The sequence below is a fragment of the Xiphias gladius genome, chromosome 6 (assembly GCF_016859285.1).
Source record: "Xiphias gladius isolate SHS-SW01 ecotype Sanya breed wild chromosome 6, ASM1685928v1, whole genome shotgun sequence".
NCBI lineage: Eukaryota > Metazoa > Chordata > Actinopteri > Istiophoriformes > Xiphiidae > Xiphias > Xiphias gladius.
This window is the reverse complement of record NC_053405.1, coordinates 26,572,973-26,600,508: the sequence shown is the minus strand read 5'-3', so window position 1 is coordinate 26,600,508 and position 27,536 is coordinate 26,572,973. Positions and strand designations below refer to the sequence as shown.

Below are 27,536 nucleotides of genomic sequence, written 5' to 3'. Positions count from 1 at the left end.
AAAAGAAAAAGAAAAAAAAAATTAAAGCAGAACCTAACCTAAATCAGTGTATAATGTCTCTGTCCCACAATCAAATAATCCCGCTATAACAAGACAGTGAGGAACGCTTCTTTTTTCAGAAACACAACCCTTTATTTTCAATATGACACTAAATGCAAACCATTGGGCCAATATTATTATTTTTCTTTAAGAAACTTCAGTCAGCCGTATAATCAGAAGACTGTCGTGAGACAGAAATGATCTTTTGCTTTACTCTCATTCTTTTCTAGAGCTTTCGAAGCGACATCAATTAAAACAGTCAAACATACAAAAATATCAGCATGCATAACAGCCCATTTGTAATAAACAGTCCACTGAGGACACGATGGGGAATGCAAACAAGCTGCTGCAAAGTCCAGAAGAAAGACATGTCATAAAGAGAGAGACGGAATAGGACTGTAAATTCTGATAAATTAAGACAAAGTTGATGTAAAGACGTTCAAAGAGGGCATCAACTGTCCAGCAGGCTCTCCTCTGTGCAGTCAGTGATGTGTTTCCAGTTCCACAATGGTCCACTCCCCCTGTGGAGATGCAGCGTCTTCTGGGGAGAAGCTAGTCACAGTGATGCTGGTGGAGGAGTCATCCATGGGTGAGATGAGCTCCGCCCAGCGCTTGAAGGTCTCCTTCTCTGGGGACAGGAAAGCCCGAGAGTCCAGGCAGTCACGCGACAGGGACAGCGTCTGCTTGATCAGGTACTGGGCCAGGTTGAGCTCCTCAGGCACAGGGTTTATGACGCCCAGATTGGACTCGTGGTCTGAGAGGAGCTGCCTGAGCAGGCTCCAGTCCCGCTCTGCAAAGTAACTGCTTTTGTCATCGTCCCCTCTTTGCTTTTCCTCCTCTGCTTGCAGTTTAACATTCCTGTCCTTGTCCAAGCATTGCTCAAAGGATTCTCCCACATCCATCTCGTAAATGGGAGAGAGGGCTTTGGATGGTCGGCGGTCATGTTTGCAGGTTTGATCCATTCTGTCACAACCATTGTCCCCTAAAAACAATTGACAATACTGCAAAATGACAAACTGATTCAAATCCTGCACAGTTCTTTTTTCATCATTTCATTTTCAGAGACTAGTCACTGCCTACTACAATAAAACACTGATTACTGAAAGTTTACCCTTAATGCAACTGTGTCCTTTAAAATATATTCCATAGTGAAGTCAGGTGAGGACAGCACAGTGGGAAAGCAGTGAATTTGTCACATTATGATCATTTAAATAACTATCAATTTGAACAATATGAATTTTTAATGAATTAGTTTGAAATTCACCAACCCCTTCAAATATGGATGTCAAGGGTGGACAGTTGCCTTAAAGGTAATGCACAGAGGAAGGCTTTTCTGAATGCATCTCTTTATTCACCTTTTCACCACCAAAGCAAGCCGTGCATTGCAAGCACCAGTGAACTCTGCATTTGTCATTAAGTAACAGTGATATGTTTTGAGATTTACGTGCATGTCTTTGAACGGGCAGACCTAATGAACAGAATTAAAGCAAGCAGCAGTGATTTACTAAGTAGCACACAAATGATGGCACACCACCAAGTGTTATTTGATTCATTTTTTGTTTTCTATTTTCAATGATTTCAAAATGGCAAAGGATGAAGTAACTGTTTGATGCTGAAAAGAGACAATTTACATGTTTGCATTGGGATAGACCCTCAGTAATGGTGCAGCAGGATTTTTTTTCTGAATATGATAGTGAAAAAAGAGAGACATGGTAAAACCATGACAGCTGGTCTAGAGACACATCACATACTGTACATACGAGGCTACTGACACTACACAAAGCCTACTGAGCAAAAGCTTATAGACAACAAAACATAGTTTTCTTAAAAAGTGGACATCTATGTAACTAGATACAAGTCTACTGGGTATGACAAAAGGTAATGGGACAATGGGGGAAAAAAAAAACATACACAAAAATAATGGATGGCATACAGGAATCAAATTAATTTTAATAGTAGCATGCATGTGTGCAGTGCAAAAAAATAAAATAAAATAAAATAAAATAAATAAAAACAAACCAAAAACTCAGGAACAAGTACATTCTCAAATAGAAAAAGAAAAACAGCAAGGAGATGCAGGAGAAAAGTTTTCAAATATAACACTTTTCTGTGAAGCAGTGACCTTCATGTCAAGTAGTTACTTTCAAGAAATTTGAAAAAAAAAATTGTTACTTGGTTGCAATTTACCTTAGAAATTTTAAAGGTGCTACTTGTGGCATTTTAACATGAACAAATCTTTTTAAAAAAAAATGTATTTTCAGATGTTAATATAATTATTGTAAACAAAAAGACCATCACTGAGAAGCCAAGCAGCGTCCAGTGATGCTACGCTGCATTTAACGTTGAGCAGCACACGGTCAAGATCTGTTTGTGCTTTATGGCACAAAAGAAGAGCGTATGGAGCCAGAAGTTTGTGTTTCTCTAAATGATAATGGTCTAGTGAATGAAAAGCCGAACACGTTTATTCGTTACAATAAAGCAAAAGAAAAAGGAACACTTATGGAGCAAGAAAGAAGAGACACACTATAACAGCATCCTCTGAGACAAGAAGCGCTGAGATTTCTGGGAAATGTATTCTAAATGTTAAGAAACACAAGCTTCAACCAATCAATTAATATCTATCATTGACATGACATTGAATGATCTCGACAATGGTCTAGCTGTAATACTAATTACACCAACAAATCACTATTAATTTGGCAATGATATGCTGATGTTAAAATGTTATATATAGTACCTTCAACTATGTCAAATTATCTATGGCTTAAAAAGGCCAGACTGTTCAAGTGCATAAAAGAAATGACATAAATAATCAAAAATTCTTATTTTTATGTACATAAAAGTGCATTGGTGTAACTATGTCACATGCCTTGTCACAAGGCAGATTCTTTTGGACAAATACAATTCTATTATCAATCTTAGTGAAATGTACACTGGTTTCCCTGTTTTTTTAAAACTGAGTTACCAAGGCCTAAATGCATCCAACTAAAAATGGTAGTTCAGTTGTTTAATATGTAATTGTTTAATTGTTTAGATGAGGCCAATCTCCACCTTTGAAAGGATATTGATGTTGCAAATTCAAATTTACAATAGCTACACAATCCATGGGTTGAGATGAGAGCAAGCTTTCCACTATGAAAATATGATGACCACTGATTTCATTTGAATTTGAACTCTTATTTATAACTAGTTACTAAACTAGTATGCTCAATAATATCCTTTTATGAAGGAAGGATGGGTATATGTTGGACGTAGATACAGTCTAGGAATTGGAGCAGAGGAGAATGAATCTTGCAGGGATAAACTATACCTTCACTGATGGAGTTTGGAGAGATAGGATGGGTTTGAATTTGGGGTCTAGGAAGGATCCTAGATCATACATTACCTGCTGGAGATTTTGCAGCATGTACAGGAGAGTCCCCTGTCAGCTGAGGCTCATTTAAGTCTAGATGTAAATCAGCTTTCTTGCTTTCTGAGGGATTGGTGTGATTTTTGCGCAGCCCTCCGTTATATTGTTCAGTGTGCCGCAGATCCAGGTGGCATGGGCGCTCCTGGTGCGGGAGGTCTCTGGTGTCAGTGTCCATGGTGGGGACGCCGGACTTCATTCCGTCCACCTGGATGTGATTACTCTCCTTCTGCACAGGCTCCTGGATCTCTGTAAGAAATACGGAGGATTTTTCTTCCTGTTCCACGTCGTGTTTTCTGTGCTTCATACCTACATTTTCAAGATGGCACGGCAGGTGGTTCTGTTGGTCACCGGAGGGGGCATGATTGGATTGAAGAGCGGTAGAGTCAGACTCGAAAACGTCACAGGGAGTCACAGCATCATCGGGCCGTTGTGGTGGAGTTTGGACACCACCCTCTTCTGAGCCCAACTCCTCACACTCATCAACAGAGAGTAACACTGAGCGACGGAAATTAGAAGTCGACTGGAAGTCAGGCTGGTCATTCTCCTGGTCTACACCATCGTCATCGAAAGCTAGATTAACAATCCCCTGAAAGTGTGCTGAGGGCTCAGTTGGTGGCGCCGGAGCCTGGCTTTGAATCACCTCAACCTCCGACCTCTCATCTTCCGTCCCCTCTTCGTTGTCCTCTTCCTCCTCAGAAGAGAAGAGCTGGTGGTCGGGGATGCTTTTTACAGTCACAGTGGCCTCGACCTCTGAGTTCTCCTCCTCCACACGAACCTCGTCTCTTTGCAACCAGGAACGAGGGCGCTGTCTTACTCCCTCCTCCTCACTGGTAGTCTCTGCCTCTCTCCCACGCAGCCGCACCTCCACTCTCAACCCAGCCCCACTTTCGTACATCTTTAACTCTTCCGGGGTGCTTGTGTCACTACTACTGCGACCCAAGAAGTCATGGCAGCGGATTGTGCCACACTTGGAAACACCTCGGTCATTGGAGCAGTCGTCATCTTGCGAACCTCCTGCGTCGTAGTCCTCTGAGCGGGGCTTGATGTCGTCAGAGGAAGTGGTGTGTGTGCTGCCAGTCTCAGATTCTGGGCTGACCTGATGGTGGATGCCGCTCCAGGAGTCCTCTAAGGGGGTGTGAGTGCTTCCCATGCTGCAGGGGGTGTCTATGGGGAGTTCATTGCTGACTTCGTGAACTTGCCCTCCGCTGATGTGAGCAGGGATGACACCGCTCGGAGACTGTTTCACTTTGCTCCCTTCAGTCTGTTTGCAAGAGTTTGCATCAGCTGATTTAACATGAGGGATGTTATCTGCAAGTGTAACACTGGTCTCATCTCCTCCACCATTAGTGTTTCCTGACTCTATTTCAGTCTTCTGGAGACTCTGCTTAGGGCTTGAGTCTAGTTGAAGGCTAAGTAATTCCCCTCCAGCCTGGCTTGTTGACTGTGTGCTGTGGGCTGCAGGCTGGTCAGAGGGCACTAGCTCTATACTATCTTTATGCACTGCAACATGACCAGTGTTTTCAGTTGGTCCGAGCTCAGTTTTACAGTCTGAATTTTTGCCATTAACTGCCTCTTTTCCTTTAGTTCCTGATTTCTTAGAGGAAGCAACAGCTGAGGTTTTGGGAGCTCCTCCAGATTTTGGTGAAGCTTTCTCTGTAGATAGTTCAGTAGTACTTTTCGGCTTTGTCCCAGATTTGGCAGCTACAACTGAAGATTGTTTGGAGGGGGCCGAAGAGACTTTTGCTGGTTTAGCACTGGATTTAGGTGCGGGTCCAGTAGCCGAAACAGGTTTGGTGGTCTTCTTTTTAGGGGTTTCACTGCTTGCTTTGTGTGTCGTTGAGGATTTCAACCCGTCCTTGCTGTCTTCTTTCCTGGGTGAAGCTGGCTTTTTCATGGAGGATCCATGCTTGGAGACTAAATCAAAGACAGAACAGAACATATGATTAAGACTTGCCAGAGTACATCGACAGATATTTGAATTAAGTAGACTTTTAACATCTCACCATGATGGTCTTGTGTGCCTCTTCCCTTGGTGTCTGTTTTTGCTGCTGTCACTGCAGTAGACGCTTTCTCAGCTGCACCAGTCTTGACTTTTCCACTCTCTCTCACACTTGACTTATTGGTTGGACTGTGGTTTGTGAAACAGACAGGCAAAGCCATAAAACAACAATGTGACCATAAATATTTTTGCCACAATAACCCCATTAATTAATACCTTTGGCTCACATCGTCATAAAACTATTTATGAGAAGAGCTGCAGGGACAGTAAATTTTGAGTATATATTTAAAGCCAGTGGGGGGCAGCAATGTTTTTTTCTCCCATTTTGTCAAGGACAAGCCTCTGAGACATGAGCTGGTTATCAATGCAAAGAATGTCAGGTCATCACTTGTGTCCTTGCGAAGGATATTCCTTTTTTTTTTCTTAACATCTGATTTCAGAAACAAGAACAGAGCACATTTTTACAGTGTGAGATTTGCCCTGTGCTCAAGGTCGATCGATTTTGAAATATCTTCATTATCTGACAACTTTGAGTGAGTTTACAAGTATTTTTATAACCTCTGCATTAGACATGATAGTTGATGATTCTACTGGTCATGTTTAAAAAATGCATAATGTACAAATGATTAATCACCTAAATTTAGGTTAGAGGGGAGTTTAATGCTAATTTTTCTCCCAGAGCACCTACTTTTTTTTTTGCATGAATTATACAGCGAATTTCAGTGGTTTGGAGCGCACAAATCCAGAAAAATAATATTTGGATACTGCATGGATGAAGTGTTACCTGTACTTTATGTGTCTTTACAACAGACGCCAATCCAAGGATGCAACCAAGATATGTTTTATTAGGCTATCAGCTACTTATTGGCTAACTTGCATGGCTGCTTTCCAGGGAGTCTGGTAAATATTAATGTGATCTCAGGACAGATGGAGTCTGGATGATGCTAATTGTAAAATGGATATTTTTAACATCTTTGAAGGACAAGAAAGAGGCTTGTCAGAAATTGCTTAACAGCTGCTTTTATCCTCCTGACAACCACATTTGGCCTAAAAACACACAACCAGGTGATAATGTGCTGCAACATCCCTCTTATTTTCCCTACATTTACTGAACATACATACTTATGTATGTTTGTTTTGTTTCCTACGACCGGAATACCTTAAGCTGTCTAGTGGTGTAGGGTATATTGGCATTCAAACTGTATTGCAACTTTTAACTGATTGTCTTATTTCTATGTAGTTGATTGTGTTAAGCCAGAAGTAAAATATTTTTTACAATCTGTCCAGATAACAGAAACTGATCAGCTATTCTTAAGGATCTGAGTTCTCATGATCATTGTTTGGGTTACTCAGTCATATTTGTCCCTCTGTTACATCATCAGTATTTTGTAAATTGCAAGTCAAGGTTAAAGCCCTTTATCCACGCTAAGAGTTCTTATAGACCACATTTCGCCTTTTCAACACAACCTTTTCGACTGCCAGTTGGTACTTGGGGCTATGTAGGGCTAACATATAACATGTACAGTAGATACTTGCAGAATGGCAGACCGAGTCAGAATGGTTAGCAAAACTGAATTTATCTGTGTCAGAATGAGAAATATCTCAAATGAGTTATTTAATTTTCTGAGTATTGTTTATTTACAGCTGTATGATTCTCTTTCATTAATGTTGGCTTGTGTGCAGGAAATTATTAACAACCAAAATGATTGCTGGATTGTTGAGCTGCTCCTTGAACCCTCAAGACAATCTCCCAACCTATAACTTGAGTTACATTTTTTAAAGCCTTGAGCAGTAGAATGGTATATGCAAGATGGATCCGCCCAAAGGGAGCGTCAAAGGGGAATTTGAGAAGCATACGAATTAGGCCGTGTTCAGACCTGCCATTAACATGCCTCGCAGGTGATCTGATCACAGGTGCACAGCTCCAAATACAGATTTAAATCCACCTAAGACGCGCTGAGGATGTATTTGAGATCCGATCACTCAGACCACATTTTGACATTTTGAGGTGGCTGCATCCACATTCTCACTCTCTAGTGTGTGTGTAATGTGTCCTGGTCCCACACACTGAAGGACTGCTGCTCAACTGACGCCCTTTCATGCAAGTGTGTATGTATGCACAACATTCATACACAAAATACATAAAAAATACATAAAAAACACATAAAAATGCATAAAATGAAGAACAAATACAAGGCTTTGAACTGGTTTTGTCCACGAAAAAATGAAAAAAAAAAAAAAAATTTAAAAGCATAGTCAAACATCTTTAAATCTCGTGTTTGTTTGCTTGGAATGTGCTTGCCAAAAATGCCAATAATAGGCTCTTCTTTTTACTTTTTTTCTCTTCTTCTTCTTTAAAAAAAGCCAAGGAGCAGACAAGCTAAGTTAAAACATTGCTACCTCCTGCCAACAACAAACAACAATGCATTTGGTCTTTTGCAAATGGAATTGAGTATTACATGTTTTTTTGCACAGGAAGGGGAGTTGATCCAATCACAGGTGGCCAGGTGCGAACTGACGTACTTAGAGCTGTCCACTTGTGATGGGATCACCCAAGACGCATGTTAATGCTAGGTATGAACAGAGCCTTAGAGCCTTTAAATGTTACACCTAGCATTTCACTGAAGACAAAAGAAAGAATGGGAGATCATACTGATAACCAACATGATGCTGGGAGTAAAGCTCACCTGTTGGTCTTTGTTGTATCTGATTTCTGAGGAGGTTTTGTAAGTGGGGATTTGTTCACTGCCTTAGCCTGATGTTTGGGCTTTGCACCTAAAACACAGAACATGAACCGCATGTACAACTATTGTAAATAGAAATTGGTCAGAGCAGACATTTTTGAGAACAATCAACCAAGACTACACATAAGTAACACACATATGACACTTGATTTACTAAAGAACAAGCAAAAAACTCTTTAGGGTAGCAGGAATACATAATGCTTTCAGGATGGGGTACAGGGACTCATGCTGCGCTTGTACCAGCAGGTCAGACAGCTGAGGCCCACTTTAGCCATGAACCCTGGTATAAGAGGGGATTACTCCATCTCACCAAAACCAACCTCACCAGTAAAGTTCAAAATGATCAGTCACACCCCCCCGTGTGACAGCTGTATTAGGGCTTTGACCTCTGCTGTGTGTTGGAAGGCAGCAGGCTGCCAAGGACAGCCTCACGCGCATCGTTTCCTGATAAATCAGCATTCGCACATGACACTGCCCTTGTTCTTCCAAACCACCTCTTGGCCATAGCACAACATTCATCACACTAATTAGTGTGAGTAGTGAAAAAAAAGTCTATTTCTGTCCTTGTTTTATTGGGCTTACTAAGACAAATTCTAAACAGCCATGTTGATATGGCAATAAAGTACTGAATCTTGAATCTAGTCTATAGGTCCTGTCATATTTCAGCTACATTATTATGCCTGGAGCTGACTTGCCAACACTTCAGCTTGGCTTCAGTGATGTGCTACATCGTAATTGGTGTCAGTAACAATGATGAAATCTAAAGAACTCAATAAAGAGTGTAAACCTGGAATGGAGTGGGTGTCGTTGCGAGCGCTACTTGTGCAATGCTCTGGCGAAGTGCTGCCTGATGTGGATGAGGCGATGGGTTGAGCTTGGGTGGTGCCAGCGGTGCTGTCGGCCTTTCCTGCCGAGCTCTTTTGAGCCTTCACTGCAGCTGTCTGGCTCATAGATGTGCAGCTCGGGGGAGAGGTTTTAGGCCTTGCACCTGGATTTGGTTTCTTTTCTTGCTCTTTAGCCCCATGAGAGCTTCTGGGCCCATTGGCACTGGCTACATCACGTCTGGCCCCTGCAGTTCCTGTGCCATTGACAACTGGCGTACCAGCTGATGCTGTCTTTCCTTTTGCTGCTACACTCCGATCTCCTGGCTTCTTTACATTCTTTGCCTTGGATGTGTTACCATCTCCTGGTTTATTAGCTGTACCCAGTCCATCAGACTTCATGGCTGATGTAGCACTACGGCAGGAAGAAGTTTTGTATTCAGACACCCTCTGGGTCCTTTGCACAGGAGGACTCTCAGGTGAAGATGAAGGGCATTTTACAGCCCTTTGCTGCAAGAAAGAAAAAAAAATCACATTAGTCACATTACTGGATTAATCAGCAAATACCCAGAGGACGGTCATATGAAACTGAACAACATTAGTTAAGTTTACTACTGGCCACTGCATCATACTTACTGTTGGAGAATAGTGTGTATCACCTGAAAGAGCTACATAATCTGTTGAGAACTCTATAGCCTGTCCTAGGCCAAAGAAAATCCTACTACTGCATATCCTATTGTGTTTTCTTCTTTACCTGTCTAACAGTTGATTTCTTACTTTCATGTTTTTTTAGCAGATGTTAAATAGAGGAAGAAATGGAGCTTATTTCTTGTTCTATGTTCGTGTGTACTTTTTGTTAACTTTTGCAAATTGACTAAACAAATTGGAAACTCCCAACTGCCTTTCAGTGTCAGAGGAAAAATTACATCTGTGAATTTAATCTTGCAGGTTGAGAGATTCAGCACAAAAAGCCTAAAGAGAGGCAAAGCTCCGGTTCCGACTCCATCAAACCATTTCCTGACAGATCTGTAGCAGCTCCACTGCTCTCAGCCAGTCATGCCTTATACTTGGCAATCCCTATCTGGATCACCTCAGCCAGGCAGCCAGGCTTATCTTGGCTATACATCTGTTTAGAGAGGCCCTGCTGCTCATTTCATACTGTATCTCTTTGCTGCAAGGGTGGGGCATTTATGACATATGGCAACTGATGGCCATGAACTGTAATCACTGACAGGGATTACACAGACTTACATGGATTTCTCTGAGCTAAAACGCGCTCATAAGTTCACATCATCAGCTAAGTAAAAGTCAAAGTTCTGAAACATAAATCTTGTTTTTGGTCCAAAAATAAAACTTTAAATAAAAGAAAAAAATGTTGAGTTATAATGTTACCTGTGAGCTAGTGAATACTGGCTTTTTACCAAGTCTTCTATTGTCCCCCTTATCAATAGCATCTGTAAAAACAGAATAAAAGTAAGATGAAATCACCAATAAGTCAGTTAGCATGAGAACTGCAAAACAAATGTATTCAAATCCGAGCATAACACAGATGAAAAGGATTCCACCAATTGTTTTTTTCAAGATGCTGCCTAGGTCCTTATTACCTGAGCTAGAGGAGCCATTCACAAATTCCCATTTCCACACCCTGTGTTTACACTTTGACCATAAGGACACAAACACTACATCAATGGATTTGTCAGCCAGCCATGTCTGGTAAGCACAATTTCAAAAAAAAAAAAAAAAAAGCACAGCCACTTCTGTACTTCATATATAAACAATTTTCAGAGCAATAATTTATCCTATTTAACCAAAAACAAACAGTGAATTTTACTCTGTTTTCAAAAGTGCATTTGTTATGTTTGCATGTGAGACCCAGAACCTATTACACTTGCAAGAAATGTACCAGTAATAGGCTCACACTGATAGCAGCTGAATAAATTATTCATGCAGTGCATTTCAGCACATTACTAGCTCAACAGTGAGGAAGCAGCATATTATTTGTATTTGTGGATACTCCTAATCATGTGCAGATCCACAAAGACAGGAACCAAGCCTTTGACTTCCACCCATTAAAAACAAGCATGGCGCATTTAATATGTTAGCTCAAGACATAGCTCGGAAATAAAGCAAAAATGTATGAGAACAGCACTGGCCAAACACTAAATGAGTTGGTAGTGGCCAGGCAGCTAGTCTAGAAAGAAGCCATTAAGTGTTAAATCCACCACCAGCATATGCTCCTTGGGCTTTGGTTCATCTCTAATGATGCAGAGCCACGGCTTCTGTGCTAGGCTGGGTTCGGGAGGGGAAAAAAAAAAAAAAAAAAATCTCATGCATCCACACACACACGCGCACACACACACACACACACTGCAGCGTGAATATCCTTTGTGTGACTGAAAAAAAGAGCTTATAAATATCCTTCCTCACCTGCCAGGACCCTCTCTCTGTGTTTGGACGACAGAGTCTCCCATCCCTGCGTGTGGCGGACGGCGTAAAAGGTCTGAAGCAGGAAGGTCCACAGACGACCACGTAGCGTACAAATCTCTTGCCTGAATGGCTGGTGGTAACACAGAGGAGAGAGAGGGAGACGAGAAGAATGGAAAGGGGTGCACTACAGCACAAGCGAATCAGCAGCTGCTTGAAGAACCTTTCACCATGGCAACAAATACCCCTCCCTCCTCCCGCCCTCCCTTTCTCCGTCCCTCCCTCCCCCTCTGTCCCTGTTGCAGAATCCAGTTGAGCTCCCTTGAACGAAACCAGTGATGTCAGCGACTGATGCCCACACTCCTGTGTCCACGCCTGATTATAAAAACAGGGCTGGAAGGTGGGGAGGAGCTATCCCTACCTCCTCCGCCACACTAGCCACACAAACCCCGCACCAGCAGATACACAGCCAGATTAGTGAAGGCTGCTGGCACACGTCACAGTCTCCCTCAGCCTAATCCATTCTGCCATACTGTACAGTGTTTGCAGAGGTTATGCGCTTTAACTTGTGCAGCCAGGTCCCTTTCCCCTGGAAGTCAGCTCTCAAGCTTAACATTCCTGCTCACACAGTAGATTTTATTAGTCTGTGTTGTCTCAACTGTTTTAAAGAATATCAATTGTTTAGACTTAAAATTCTCTTCAACAGTCTTGCTTATAGTCATTGTCATAGATTGCAGTGTATGTAAGATTTTAGTAGTACAATTTAAAACATACTGAACTATCATATACCATCCTTTTAATATTTCTTGATGCATCAACTCTGAATCCGAATTAACTCAGTTTGCGCTGATATTTTAAGGATAAGGCTGTTGTACTTTTTTACTGTCAAAACAAAAACACCAAAACCAACAGTGCCTTTGTCGGTCCATCAATATCAATCTAATTATCCCAGTCTAGATACCACCCGTTTGTTGCTACCAAGTATAAAAATCTTTTAAAAAATTCCCACTTTCATTTTTTCTCAGAAAGGCTAAATAATTTCCTAAAACTGCAGGGCACCATATGTTTTTTCAAAAATTACTCAAACAGGAGCAAATAGTGCATTTGCTGTGGACTATTTTCAGACAGATTATGTGCTTGTGAGTATTTATGGCAAGGAAGAACTTAAAATACAGTGAAGTGCCCATGTTCATCGTAATGAAGTTATGTGTCAGCCACTGAAATGGTATGGTTCACTGATGTGTTTCCATTTTTGTGTCAACAATGGAGGATCCATAGAAGAGAGGAATCAGACACATTAGCCTTTGGCCACATAGGCAATACTCATTTGTAGGATCAGTTCATTGTTGACAGTAAGAAAAATACAGAATGTAAAGCAACTTATCCTTAAAGAAGATATCTAAATTAATGATTAGAGTTGGAGGAACTCTGGCACTGTGATCTGGCATTTAAAAAAATAACATGCTATAAGCAAAGGCAGCCTTTTCCAGTTCTGAACAATCATAACTGCTACAAGTGAAATTGTGATGAAACTTGGAGGGATGATGTCGTTTCTCACTGGCCCATAGGGTGGTTGCATGTCATTTTTGTGTCACGTTTTGTTAAATTTAGAACGGTGCAAGAGGCTATTTAATGTACAGCTTAGAGGGGATAAGCTCTATATGATGAGGGATGCACTAATATTTTTTTTAGCCAATACTACTACATTTTTACATCTGTGCAGTATCTGTAGACAACCAGGTCCACGGACAACACAGGTTTTTCTAAAGATGCTTGGTGCAAATGCAGGAGCAAAGCAGTTTTACATTTTCACACTTGCCCATTTCCATATAAAATACCATAACCCTTTTATTCTGTTTAAAATTTGACAGTGGTACTAAGAGAATTTCACATGGCTGACTGTGTGCCAAAGTGGTATAACTGTAGGATTTCTTAATTTGCTCAACTCAATTGAATGTTGATGGTTGAACGTATGGCTGAGAGGGCTAGAAGTCACCATTAAATTTTTTTTTATAGTATTTTAGTCACATTATAGCAATGCAATAGTAAATTCAGAAACCTTATTCCACCCTTTTCATACCAAAGCTAAGCAGCGTCAGACCCACATCAAACCACACCACCAGGTTGCAAAGCCAGGCTAGACAATGTATGATGACCCATTCAGACCAACCCTTAGGACATATCTACCCCCAAGGTCCTTGCATTGGTCTGAGAAGCCAAGTAACTGTGGAGTTTGCTCTTCCAAAGCCATATGCTACCCTGCACCCAGAATGAAGTAAAGCACGTGATGACAAAGCACGTGAAAGCACAAAATGGTTGCTAGTAACGATTTTTAAGTAACTAAATCATGGAAAGAGGCCACCTGACAGACAGCAAAACATTTCCAACAGAAGGTCAAAGCTTTATTCACACCTGTAGTTTAGTTCACTTGGTCCAGACCAAAGAAAAAATCTTAACTTAAATCACATGGACTGACAGGTAACCTGTTAATTGGACACATACCAGTGACTGAGAGTAAGTCAGGCTGTTCTGCACTGTGCTTGGAAGTTTTATTTCTCAATTCCAATGCTTGTAAAATACCCTTAATGCTTACAAATAAATACCTCCCTCTGAGCATTACTCGAAAAAAAGAACTGAACTTCATCTGTCTTAAAAAACAATGGGAGGACAGAAAAAAAAAAGATAACTCAAGCTTTTTCCCAAGCTTGCTACTGCATCTCATGGCCTTATTCAGTGAATGGAGTTAGATAGTTTGAAGTTAGTTTCTCTAGGAATCCCACCACTGATGATCCTACTCTCTAATCTCTAATTGAAGTAGGACTGTTGGAGTTAGTTAGTCCAAACTCCATCCACTGAGGAAGACTATAAGATGGGGTTGAAAGCTTAAAAGAGTTTTTCGTAGAGACAGACCAAGAACAACCTATTGATGCAGTTTTGGCACGGTTGTTTGGTCAGTACCTGGCTATGACTTGCATTGTTCTCGCTAGCCTAAATAAACTGGAATAAATGGGAGATCTTACTTTTAACCGCACTACATAGATGAGGTGTGAACACAGCTTAATGGCCTCAGTATGATGTCAAACTGAAGAGACAATGACAAAAGGGTCAGTAAATAGAAGCCGCTTCATTTCACCTCCTCTTGTTTTTGCGCTCTCTGCTCCAGGAGAAAGTCCTCCATGTCATCTCCACACAGATAGTTCACAGCAGCAAAAAGATCACAGCAGTTGTCCACAGTCACACCTTCCCTGATGGCTGAACACAGCTTCTTCAACAAAGTGGGTTCTCGGGTAAACTCTTCCCTCTGTAACGGAGTCAGATAATGAGAAAACCATAGAAACCGAAGAAGAATGCATTAGCACAGCTACAGCACTGTCTTACCCTGCGAAGGTCCTGGAAGGCTTGAGTTCGGGTGACTCTGGGAAAGTGCTGGATAATGACACGCAGGCTCTCCTCCTGTAACTCTGTCGCTAGACTCCTCACCTGTTGAGCCCACTTAACTTCTGGGAGACTGCCAATCAACTGCTCAGTACCACAGAGCATGGTTACTGCATTCTGCAAAGTCTGAATGGAAACATCTATTAGCGTGAGAAACTCACTTGAAGTGAGAACACAAAATAAAGTCAAATGAACGCAATCCTTCATGAATGACACCAACAGTTCTTGGCCAGCTCTGAACCGCAGTACTTGCCAAGAGAGGACAATAGTACATTTGTCTTGCTTAAATCACAGAGTTCCCACCACCTCTTTTGTAGCGATGAAAGGCACACTCAGGACTCAATTATCAATTACAATCCTGCATCACTCCCCATCTGTCTGCATCCACATTAGCCCATCTTTAATAACTGAGAATTTAATAAAGGTCATTTTGATTAGATCATGTTTGAATTTCCTTCCTGTGGAAAAACACTGGAAAATGGGTTGATGATATTTTTGCAATTACATGAATACAGTACGGCTGACGACTCTGGAAGGGGAAGAACTCACCATGGCTTCAGTTACAGCACTTAGACAGACTCTGTGGAGCTCAGGGGACAAGAGGGAAAAGTTTCTGTCACACCAGGTCTTCACAAAATGTTCAGCAACCCACCTGAAAATACACGTCGTAGAGTGACTGGACAGTTTAGGTTCTGGGCAATTTCACCTTTTTTTTCCCCCAGTCAGAGTCAGACAAAATCCTGGCAGCCTTTTCTATGTCTCTGCAGTCTAAACTTGAGGAGTGTCAGGCTCTGAGGCCCCAGCACAGCAGTTGGCAGAGCTTTGCTTGAGGGAACAACAGAAAGAGTGAGGATGAGAAGGTCATTAACGCACGGCTGCACAGAGCAGCACAGCTCGGTTCACCGTCATACTTTCGTGACACGTCAGACTCTGAAGAGACAACATGGCAATGCTGCGCGCGCACACACACACACTTCAAATCAGAACCAGCTCACAAGCCTTGCTCAACACATCCTATCCCCCTGACCTACATTAACACACTTCTTGCCTGCTCACTGCAGTGTGCAAGAGCGTAGACAGCTTTCAGCAGTATCAGCTGAAAGAACACAAATTTTAAAAAAAATTGTCCACACATATGATGAAAGGTGTGCAGCATACTAACATATATAGACATGTTCTCAGCATTTCCAGTTAAATCTGATCCAAGTGCACAAGCAAGCTTCTCAGTGCCATGCGATGCAATATACTAGTGCCTATGAAATGTCTTTTACCGAACAGCAACCTTTAGAGATGCCTTGACCTAGAAGAATCACATCTTCATTTAAATGCAGCTCTTTTGTTAAGTTAAAACAAAATCAGTCAAGAAAACTGAAATATATTGCCTTCAATAAATTCTTCTCCTTTCTAAAATTCTATTTAATTCGTATAAACTACCAAAGCCTTTAGAACACCTCAAATTTTCCAGCTGCTCGGCTGCTTTTCAAATTTATCTAATTCAATGTCTCAGTGTTTCTGAAATTTAAGCATAGAACAAATAAATAATTGAAGGTTTTAAAAACAATGAATCATTGAATCTTCTTGTTGAAATAAATTTAATCTAAATTTCTGACTCATCCAGCAGCCGAACACACTTGTGATGTTCTTTCTACAATGGAAATCAAATATTGTTTGGAAAGTTCATCTCAACACTGTTGAAGAAGTTCCCACAAATGTGTTGCACATCCAGGTTTTTTTGCTTTTACCTTCTGTCGAGTTCATCCCAAACCAGCTCCATTGGGTTTAAGTCTGGAGACTGTGCTGTGCTTCCATCATGTGAAGCCACCGTCTAGTTCTTTTTCTTCTAATGTTTTGGGACATTATCTTGCTGTAGGATGAACCCCTGACCAACCATCTACTTTTGTTACTTGCCTTTTCCTCACCATTCTGATAGAAATATACAATACTACTTCCTGGAGTACGGAACTGCTCTAATATTGCATCAGAGGGTGTTATAACACAGTTTGTTCAAACACTGCCTTTGTACAAAGAGGGTTTGTGAGTAATGCACAGAAGTTGGGGCACCTGTAGGAATGGTTTGCATTAACTTTCAAGGCTTCATTTACTTCCATTGCTGCAGCAAAGCTGTAAAATAACCAATTTCTTAATCCTTGATTAAGAAAATTTGCACGATTTTTCCGTTTTTGGTGACCTAATCCCGCCCCCTTGGGCAGTTTACCAGTTAACTTTGTACCATTTAAGGTTATTCACTGGACGGGAACTGGGGTGAAAATGGGGGTGTTCTAAAACTTTTGACAAGTAGTGTATACTGCAAATATTGATAACATTTTACTCAAAAGGGCAGTGATTTGAAACATATCAAAGCAATCTACATCATAACCCTAACCCCCTGCCACTTAATAACACAAGTATGAAGCCACATGCTGGTTACCTAGCAACAAGAGGCTGAACAAGAGGTAAATCGCAGTGACAAGAGTGTCAACAGGTTGGACTATGTTGGCCTTTTTTCAAATAACACGTTATTTTTAAGGTCAAGCTTGACAAAAACTTAAATTCTAGGATCACTGATTTAAATGTAGTGATAGTTCCAAATATTTCTGTATATAATGAATGACTTTTTTATGCCCCATAACTTTTCCAGGATTTCCAAAACTGAGAGTCCCGTTAAATGCCAGCGATTTGTAGAAATACAAATAGCTCAACTAGCGCTGAGTGCAGACACTCACCTCTTACACAGCATGTGGAGGTTCTGAAGGCCTAAGGCGTGTGTGAGGGACAGGCACTCGAGAACTGTTCTCTGTACTCCATCAATTGGCTGCAAATACGTTGAGAAAAAACAAAAAGGTGCATTTAAATCCACACAATGATTTGATCCTCTGAAGGATCTTTGATTTGCAGTAGCTGGAAAAATTACATACTAACTAGCACATGGTACGGTAAGATGGTACTGAAGGGGAAAGCTTTTAGAGAAATGAAACAACATCATCATTGACACTGGGCATGCAGGCAAAGTATAGAGTTAACAAGTGTGAAGCAAAGTGAATAACACAGGGATTTGTTCTTGGTGTTTTCAGCTGTGACCTCAGATACTCCTCATAATGCTACGTCTTTCACTGTTATTTTTAACTTTGGACTATGAGAGACCACTACGCTGAGCAGAGCAGATATTCCTCAATTACAAATGCAAAATTATTAGTTATAAAATGCTAACAATTTGTAAACAACAACATTTGATTTGGTGCATACATATATTATCATAATTTTATGAGCAATAGTTTGAATAATAGCCAAACTATTACAGTTTTTCTCAAGAGGAAATGAAACAGAGCCAAAATAAATATCTTGAAATCAAGATCAAACCATTATCATTTATGAGCTTAGTGATCTCTCAGAAATCCTACTGATGAACAGTGCTTGCGAGCCCTCCTTCACTGGCATTATGCGTCTTGGGGGGGCTTAGCCCAGGTTCTGTGCAGGAGCTGGCTGTTTAATGAGCTACTGTCAGATAGATCAGGAGCAAAACACATGCAATGCCATTTTCTCAAATTTTACTAGAATTTCAAAATGGAAGAACAATCCTGAGTAAGTGTGAATACTGAAAATAAACTTCATATTTAAATCATACCTGTGCAGCAAAAAATGCCATACATATGAAACTTTGTGGCGCACACAGACAGTACAGTACGTACAGAAAAGCTATTAAGCCTATGACATCCAGACTTTAAGGCATTCATTAATTTTTCATCTGCATAGCTGACCTTGGGGAAGAAGCGGCAGTAGTCTCTGGTCAGAACCATCTCCACTACATCTTTCAGCCCCTCCAAACCCAACATGTCTGCTGCCAGCACCACCTGACTGCACGACAGGAGACACCAAATGCAGGGCAGTTTGTTTTCTGGGCATGTATCCTAATTCGGGACACCATGTTTATTCACACATAGTACCTGGCACTGGCTCCAGAGGGTAGATCCACGATGGCACCATACATGTACTGGAGCAAGATCTGCATCTCATCTGGCCCTAAGCTGAAAGGGTTAACGCAATTTGTTGACAAGCCGCATTTGACAGGTTGTCATACTTAACATTCTCCACGTGAGTCCAGGCGTACAGTGCTCTATAGACATTTCATCTGTCTATGGAGCATATTTTCCTGTTAGAGCTGGAAACACAACTTAGATTGCTGTAAACAAAATCCATATATCATGCAGCACTCAGTCCACATGACTGCAGCCTGAGGGCAACTTCACAGGTTTTGCCCCACGTGTCAACTCAGTCGTTCTCCATTCTGACAGCCTCGTCTTCTTCATCACCCTCAGATCAAGTATAACTGAGGCGAGTGACACGTCTCTCCCCGGAGGGGAAAAAAAAAAAAAAAAAAAAAGGCTTCATTTGCCTCTGCCGCTCTTAACTGACACTACGGGTGGTAGTGGGGGTGGTGGGTGGTGTTGTGGGTTTCTTCAGCACGCAGTGGATGAGGAGATATTTATGTGCCTCCTTGTTTGGTAGAAATCTGAGCAAGCCATTTGAGATTCCACTAGCAGTGGGTGCCTGTGAGTGTTTGGGTATGTGGAGTTAAAACATAGTAGAGAGAGTGAAACCTCATACTGTACGGAGCCACCTCTGCTGCAAACCATGAATATTTAATGCAGTATATGCAGTAATTCAGCTGTATTGTTAAGGAATGAAATGTAGAATTGTTAGAACAGGAGTGGAGGTGTATTATTGATCCCCATGACCTGCTGCTAGATGATGCTGATGCACTGGTCTTACCCTTGCAGAGTGATGCACTGTCTGGAGCTCTCCATCCAACTCCCGCTCAGCATGGCTCGGAAGTACTGAGACCGTGCACACAGGATTGCCCTAGAAACTCAATAAAGCAGGCAGTTGCATGTCAGATCCACCCACCATTTTAATATTTCACATCATCTGGCTGGCCTGTGTGTTCTTAAGTGGCTTTGAAGTGACACGCAGGAGGACAAAAAAATTATATCTGTGTATTGTCTGGTCTCTGGAGGACAAGTTATTAGATAGTACTGTCACTGATATGGAAATACAATGCCACTAAAGGTGTTTAGAGCACTTAATAAGGTGCATTAAAAGATACATCTGACGATAATCTACATTTTCTAAGTGTTAACAAAACCAACAGTGAATTGGTCATAATAACAAGTACTGTCTGTGTATAAAGCCTGATTTACTTATTCCTATATGAAGTACATCAGTGACCCACAGTGTTGCACTGGGTGACATGTTTCATTACTATGTACATTGCCAACTGTAGTTTATTTTGACACAATCCCACATACACTGTCCTGCTGCCGTAAATACTCACTAAATGTGAGTACTATGAATCCAGATGTGCATTAATATTAAAATCGGAAAATAGTTCCAAAACAAATACACCAAACAAAAACAAACACTTAACAACACTAACACACAAGTTCTGAAAATTCTGGAACAGACAACATTCAAAATATATAATTATTATTATAACCTAACAAAACAATATTTCTCACATCACAATATTGATATTATATTAATTCTTTGCCAAGCTCTGCTAACATATATTCCTTTCTTAGTAAAATGAACAATTCAAAGTTGTGAACAGCAACCTTGGTGACCGGTGAGGTTACTCCTACAAACCCACATTAGGTTTTTAATAGTATTTATTTGAAAAGTTTTTCTTTTGGAGCAAGAAGAAAAGCTTGTTCTGTCCGCATTTTTATCTGTCCTGGATTATGGTGACTTCCTGTACATGCATGAATCAGGTTCACTACTGTGTAGGCTTGATCCTGTATACCATTTAACTCCGTTTTAATTTGCAAGGTCAGATCACAAATGCATCAGTGTAATTACTATGCAATAACTGGACGGACCTCACTGAAAATATAGATGAAAATTCCTACATACCTTTTCATCTTTATAGCTATTCTTGGTAAACTTCCTGTCTACCTCTGTAAAGTGCTTTCATCAGTTTCCAACGGCTTTCAGCTCTATTCCACAGAACATCAAGATGGAATTTTTGGGCGGTCAGTCTGCTCTGAACATTGCAAAACTGCACTTGCAAACAAGACAAACTTCATTTGGAAACACAACCTTCACACCAGGCATTCAAACGCCAGATTCAGAACATGTTTCATGAAGAAAGTATGAACTGTTTTAAACGGACAAACTCTCTACTACATTCCTCTTCCTAGGTCCTATGTTATTGTTCTTTTTTCTGCATGTAAATGTAGTCGGGTTTTTCAGTGTGTGTGACTATGCGTTAACTACTCTACACTTTCATTCTGGCCATGTCTCTTTTGTAAAGGGTTAATGTATCTCGAGAGACTGAACTAGGTTAATACAGTAAAGTAGAAGTATGGGCGTCGGGCCAGCAAGGCCCTGCTGCAGAGCAAGCGAAAAAAAAAAAAAAAAAAAAAAAAAATAGCCCAGCTTCTTCTCTCTGATGAGCTACCGCCGCCTGGCTGCTCCCCTGAGTACAAGTTGGGAGAAACCTGTCTCCATGGTTACCAGCTGCTGCTCCTACCTCCGCATCACTGAGTGACCACCCACCGCTGCTCCACAGTGGCACGAGCCAACAGACGAATAGCGACTTCTGTATTTTTTTTACATGTAGTAAATCTGGCTGTGATGTGCTGAAGTAAACATGCTCTCTCCACGCCTGCCACCAATGATGGCACTTTTGTGGGAACAAAAAAAACAAAAAAAACAAAACAGACTGTGCTTTTGGATACGACGCAGAAGGTTGAGATGCCACCATAAATAGTTCTACCTGTGGCAGGAGAAGACCTGCTCCGCTACTTGGATGGTGATGTCACACTGCTCTCCCCTCTGGTACAGGTCCAGCAAGTCAGCTCCAAGGCCCGAGGCTGGTTGAAGAACAACAGCATCTGGACCGAAGTTGAGATGGATAACGAGGAAGGTCAGGAAGGAGAGAGTGATGAAGAGAGAGGCTTCAAGTGTACATTAATCTGTGGAAGCCACATACAGTGGCAAGAAAAAAGTAAGTGAACCCTTTGGAATTATCTGCATCTGAGCTTAAATTTGTCTTCAAACATGGTCTGATCTTCACCTAAGTTACGATCATAAACAATCACAATCTATTTAAACTAATAACACACAAATCATAGTATTATTCTTCCATACTGAATACATCATTCAAGCTGGAAAGCGTTACAAAGTTATCAGAGAGTTTAGAAATTCACAGTCCACAGTTAGACAAATTGTCTCTAAATGGAGAATGGTAAATCTACTAGTGGCCCAGTCAGAGCCCAGACCTTAACCCAATAGAGATGCCGAGGAAGACCTCAAGAGAGCCATTAACACCAGACATCCTAAGAACCTGGCTGATCCTGAAGCAGTTCTGACAGGAACAATGGTCTTAAATTCTTCCTTAACATTGTGCAGGTCTGATCTGAGGCTACAGAACGCGTTTGTTTGAGGTTACTGCTGCCAAGGTGGTTTGACCAATTATTAAATCCAAGGGTACACTCACTCTTTACAACAGCACTGCAAATGTTTAACGGGTCTATTCAATAAAGACAAGAAAAGATTTAAATTGTTTGTGTTTTATTAATATAAGCACATTGTGTTTGTCTATACTTGTGATTTAGACGCAGATCAGATGACATTTTATGACCAATGAATGAAGAAAACCAGGTAATTCTAAAGGGTTCACATGCTTTTTCTTGCCACTGTATATGGCTATTTGTGTGTGTGTGTGTGTGTGTGTGTGTGTGTGTGTGTGTGTGTGTGTGTGTGTGTGTGTGTGTGTGTGTGTGTGAAAAAGCAGAGGCAGCTATCATTACACCACCTAACTAAATATAATGTAAATACTCAAAAAACAGGTTGTTAAAGCAGAGCTAAATTTTGAATTATCCATAGAATGGCCATGCCACAATTAGCAGTAACGACAACAGGGAACCAAATGCGATTAGCTCTTAAATGGATTATGGCTGAGATAACATGATGTGAGGAAAGGGGAGGGATGAGGGCAGCTGGACAGTCACATAACCTAGAATAAACCCTCCACAGAAAAGCGTGCTGATCGGTTTACCTGAGTCAGTGGAACTATGAAGGTCTGCCGGGTCCGGAACAAACAGAGTTTTTGGTGGCCCGAAGCCCTCCACGTCTGGGATTATTTCACCTGAGCGCATACTCTGGTCTGCTGTGTACACTTGCCTGCAGGGGGGAGACTCTAAAGGTTAATTAAAACGAGGCCTTTCACATCTATTTAAATTATAATCTCATTTGATGCACTGCGACTTCAGTGACACAGTAGCCAGCCACAGCCTGAGCTATACAGGTTTTTACTCAGTGAAGCATTTTAGAAATTGACTGGCAACCTTATAACATTACTCTATCGTGTTCTTGTACTTATAACCTAGCTGCGTCTGAGACATGCTGTGGCAGTGTGGTTCGCTCTGCCAGGACACACTGTTGCTAACTTTCTATACATCCGTTTTTGAGTTGTTGCCATGGTCATTGTCAGAGTGGCAAAATGGTGAGCAGAGCAACCCAAACATCCTTTTTCCCCAGCCGCTTCCTCCAGAAACTCCGGTAGAGTCTCCAGATGCTGCCAGGCCAGCCTGGGGGATGTAAACCTTCCAGTGAGTCCCAGGTCTCCTCCCAGGCAGCTGTGCCCAGAACACATCTGAGGGGAGCCACTCTGGAGAAAGAATACCTTATACCGACTCAAATGTGTCTGTAAAATCATGTACTGAAATGCAATTTGGCACCCTGGTTCACAACTCAGGTAACTTATTGGCACCTTTATCAAATGTGAAATGATACCCTGGAGGAACGATTACCTCAAGCCCAAACTTCCTTAGTGGGTTCTCTCATATAAAGGAACAGTCGGTCTAAACCAGTATAATCTTGAATCACTGAACAATTCATGATGTTGGTCACTGCCCAAAGAACCTGGTCATCCTGACCATATTAAGCAGACATGGGTTGCCTTTTTTTTTTTTTTTTTTTTTTTAAATTTAGCAGCAAAGGGTTTGCCTCAGATACTTTTAAGATTTCAATTTTTAATGCAAAATCTCTTTAATCTGTACACATAAAATGAAAGTGTATAAAAACCTGACTTCCAGGACTCTAATTTTTAAAAAGGTGTCATATTTAATATATTATGTCATTTATACTAATATTTATTTGAATGCTAAGGGCAAACTAACGGCAGTACAGTAGGGCAAGTCTCCTTCCTGTGCTGTCACTCTTGTTCTGTGATGTCATTTTCTAACTTAGTGCTGTTCTCCAGCAGAGAGCAGAGCTGCAGTAATGATTAGTGATGAAAAAAAGCCTAACCCATCTGAAATCATCATGTTCTGTGGTAAAAGATTCAACATGGATCTGTTTCTAAAGGGAGACTTGTGAACGCCAAAAGCCTCTACCTCATTTGCGTTACTGGACCCAGCAATGTTGCAGTTTCCATGTTTAAAAGGAGCTTCAAAACAAACTTTTTATAAAATCAGTGGAAGTGTAGCCAAAATAGGTCGACTCCTAGTCCCAAATTATAAATTGCTAATGAGACACAGACACAATTCAGTGGATCAAAGACTACACTGTAAAGCCCTCAATGACAACTACACAATTGCTACACTGGGAACTTATACTAAACGATTATTAACATTGTGTGTCTCAACGCCAACATGAAAAAGTGATGTGCTATTTATTATTCAACAGATGCAGCATTTGCAGTGCTCCTTGGAACAAACACGCAAACACCAGCAAAACCCAGCAGATTAAAGATGGTGTGCTTGGCGCCCTCTGTCAGAGGCACGCTGAAACTGTAACACTTAAAAAGAGAGAAAAGATGTCTTGTAACATCCCCTACTGCAAGGCAGATGTAGAGTTAAGGCTTCATGTGAAACTATTGAGTGGGCAAATAAAAGTTGTCTTAATCCCAAAAAGAAAATGCAGATATATGCTGTAATCATCAGATTAGCCATCAGTTGAGCTCACTGCCTACCTGAGGAAGTCTTTCAGGCCGGCCAGCTCATAGCCAGGCAGACGAATGGCGGTGGGATCTTTGTCCGTCTGTCCACGAAGGACATGTGGAGCTCTGGCCAACAGTACGGCTCTGTGTGCTCGGAGTGAGCCTGAGCCAGCGTACAGGGAAACATCAGCTTCTAGCTCCTCCTGAAGCAACCTGGGGAAACACATTGTGACATCTTACAGGGGCAGTGCCCTCAAAATTCTTTTCTACTAACTGATTTAAAAATACAAACCATCAGTGGGAATAAATTACTACTGACTAGATCCATGATATAATCCATGAGATTCAAAGACCAATCTGATGGCCTATTTTTCCACTTCAGAATAACACAAATACAGTCCCGAGGCTGTCCATTTCTTCCTCATCGTGCCTCCCGGACTGATCTGGGTGACCCAGACATCGGTCAGCTTAAGACTGTTGGACAGTAGGAGTTCAAATGCTGGTACTGTGTCCATTTCTGGAACCCTCTGATGAGACGTACCCAGATACAGCAAGTAGCCTCACATCCCTGTCGACTCAAACCCGAGGACCTTAAATTCACTTGAGCTACTTTACTGTGAATTTTCACTCACCAGTGAAATATATTTCAGCTTCGCTCTGTTTTTTATTTTCTAAATCCACTGATCCTATTATCTGAGGAAAAACCTTGCCCGTTGCTAATCTTATACTTCTATAAAACAAATGTGCGAAGTTTAGTCAATTCTTGGAGGTATTCTGTGATTAAGAGCTGAATTTGACTTTTTTAGTGCACAAATAAATAGTTTCTCAACTGCTTTGTCTCCTTTTACCACCAGTGAATTATTATGCTTTTCAAAAAAAACGGGCGTAAACTTGCTTTGGTCAAATCTGGGTATTTGGCTTTTCACAATGGATCTTTTCTGAAAAGGTCACCACTGACAATAAAATCAGCTATTTTACTGGTTTGTATCTGTGCTGAAAAAAAAAAAAAAAAAACCTCAGTGTGACATCAAACCTGTCATCAATAAAACCTGCCTGGCAGGCCATGCTAGTTGCTGGACGGCTCTAAGTGCGTGTATGTGAATCAGTTAATCGATTCTACAGGAGTGGGTAGCTAGAGTTGTAGAGGCATCTACATTCTACAAAAACAACACAAGTTGCGACTGTGTTGAAGAGGTGTGGGGGAGTTCTTTTGAATTCTCTATATGGGCTTTTCACAGTAGCACAGAAACATATGTTACACTTGAGTGTCAAAGTACATTCCTGACCTCGGAAAGTGTAGTTTGACCCCCAAAAAAAAAAAAAAAAAAATTTACTGAAGGTTGAGAGACTTCAACCACCTGTGGTTTAAGTGATAAAAATAGTAATAAAAGTAATAATTGTATTAAAAGTGCCCCTTTAGGTGTCTTTAAGACGCTTAAAGGGGCCCACTGCCTTGACTGCAGTGGGGAAACTTCAAGACATGGGTCTCTGTGACTGACATTTCCCCCCCCCCACAGGCCTTTGCAGTTCAGCACGTAAGGTCTCATGCCTTACCTGCTAAGGTCTGCAGACAAAGCCGACGATAAACATCTCTTCAGCTGCTCTTTGGATCTGTGCTCTTTGGCCTGGAACTCTCTGGCAGCCTCAGCGGCGATCATGGTTTGTTACCGGGAAGACAAGAGAGTTCGCTCCGTGAGTTTGTCACACACCTCTAGAGGACGGGGCGGGGGACCAGGGGAAATCCAGCGGCATGCAGTGGAAACCTTTTGAGGAAGCCAAGCGAAATGAGTCATCTAAAAACATGCAAAAGTCATTCATTCTGACAAACAGACCAGACCTGGTATTGCTTTACAATTAGTTACCCTTGTAAGATTCAACTTCTGCTACATGGTGCTGTATTACAACAAGCCACATATGACCGACTTTTATACTTCACTTTTTTCTTTTTCTTTTTTCTTTTTTTTTTTTAAATCATATGCCGTTAACTTCACCTGGATTTATTCACACGATTACCTCCCCCCTAATGGGCAACACCATGTTGCATCACACAGGCTGACCCCCCGTCTACCTGCCGCCGCTGGCCAGAGAGGGCGCTGTTTCGCCGATTGGAATCGAATCAATGGAAACGGGAGTAGATGGCCGCGACTGTAGCACAAACTCCGTAACTGTTACGTGAGCAAGAAAAATTAATTAGCCGCACGATTAAATCAACAATATTAGCTTCGATGGCAGATAAATATGGCGTCTTTCCTTGACTTCCAGGAGAGAATTACCCCCCCGGTATCATTACCAAGAATAACCAGTTTTTCTCCATTTGACACGAAGTTTCATTTATTCTCAAGCAGCCCTTAACCAGAATAAAAACTCACTCAGCCGCGCTCTCCCACTCACACACACACACGCACCTATGCTGACATACGTATTTGCTCTTTTTCAACCGGACACGGTCTGCGCTGTAGGCTAAATTACATTATTCCTCTTCATTTTCCCCTCCCGGCTAGCATGCTAGCGCTCGCTATCATGAACTACCGATAGTAGTTCGTTATCCTTCTGAGCCTTAAACCCCCGAGAGCCTGCCGGTAAACAGAGCTGTAGCAGTTAATTGCAGCCGATGGCTGTCTGTTAGTATTAGGCTCGGTTACAAGCATTAGTAGATTATCTTCATTTGAAGGCTGACCCACTGACCGATGTTGTTGACATCACTGCTGCACGCTGTTCGCCACCC

General features: G+C 41.4%; 1 protein-coding gene across 3 annotated transcripts; it reads right to left on the bottom strand.

Annotated features, from left to right (window-relative positions):
* Positions 1-130: 130 nt before the first annotated feature.
* Positions 131-27,534, bottom strand: btbd8 (BTB domain containing 8). Of its 3 annotated transcripts, none has more exons than XM_040128840.1 (19): positions 27,497-27,534; positions 26,366-26,574; positions 24,845-25,024; positions 22,928-23,052; positions 21,644-21,761; positions 19,639-19,728; positions 18,813-18,893; positions 18,627-18,723; positions 17,595-17,683; positions 15,421-15,523; positions 14,815-14,997; positions 14,570-14,737; positions 11,440-11,569; positions 10,405-10,466; positions 8,979-9,522; positions 8,135-8,222; positions 5,452-5,576; positions 3,425-5,362; positions 131-1,021 (listed from the first exon to the last, which is right to left on the bottom strand). In XM_040128840.1, the coding sequence occupies exons 2-19, from the start codon at positions 26,467-26,469 to the stop codon at positions 522-524; spliced, it is 4,725 nt and encodes a 1,574-aa protein (XP_039984774.1). In that variant the 5' UTR covers positions 26,470-26,574; positions 27,497-27,534; the 3' UTR covers positions 131-521. The 3 variants fall into 3 exon arrangements, with proteins under 3 accessions (XP_039984774.1, XP_039984776.1, XP_039984775.1); XM_040128842.1 differs by lacking the exon at positions 27,497-27,534 and adding an exon at positions 27,231-27,291; XM_040128841.1 differs by lacking the exon at positions 27,497-27,534 and adding an exon at positions 26,674-26,766.
* Positions 27,535-27,536: the final 2 nt, after the last annotated feature.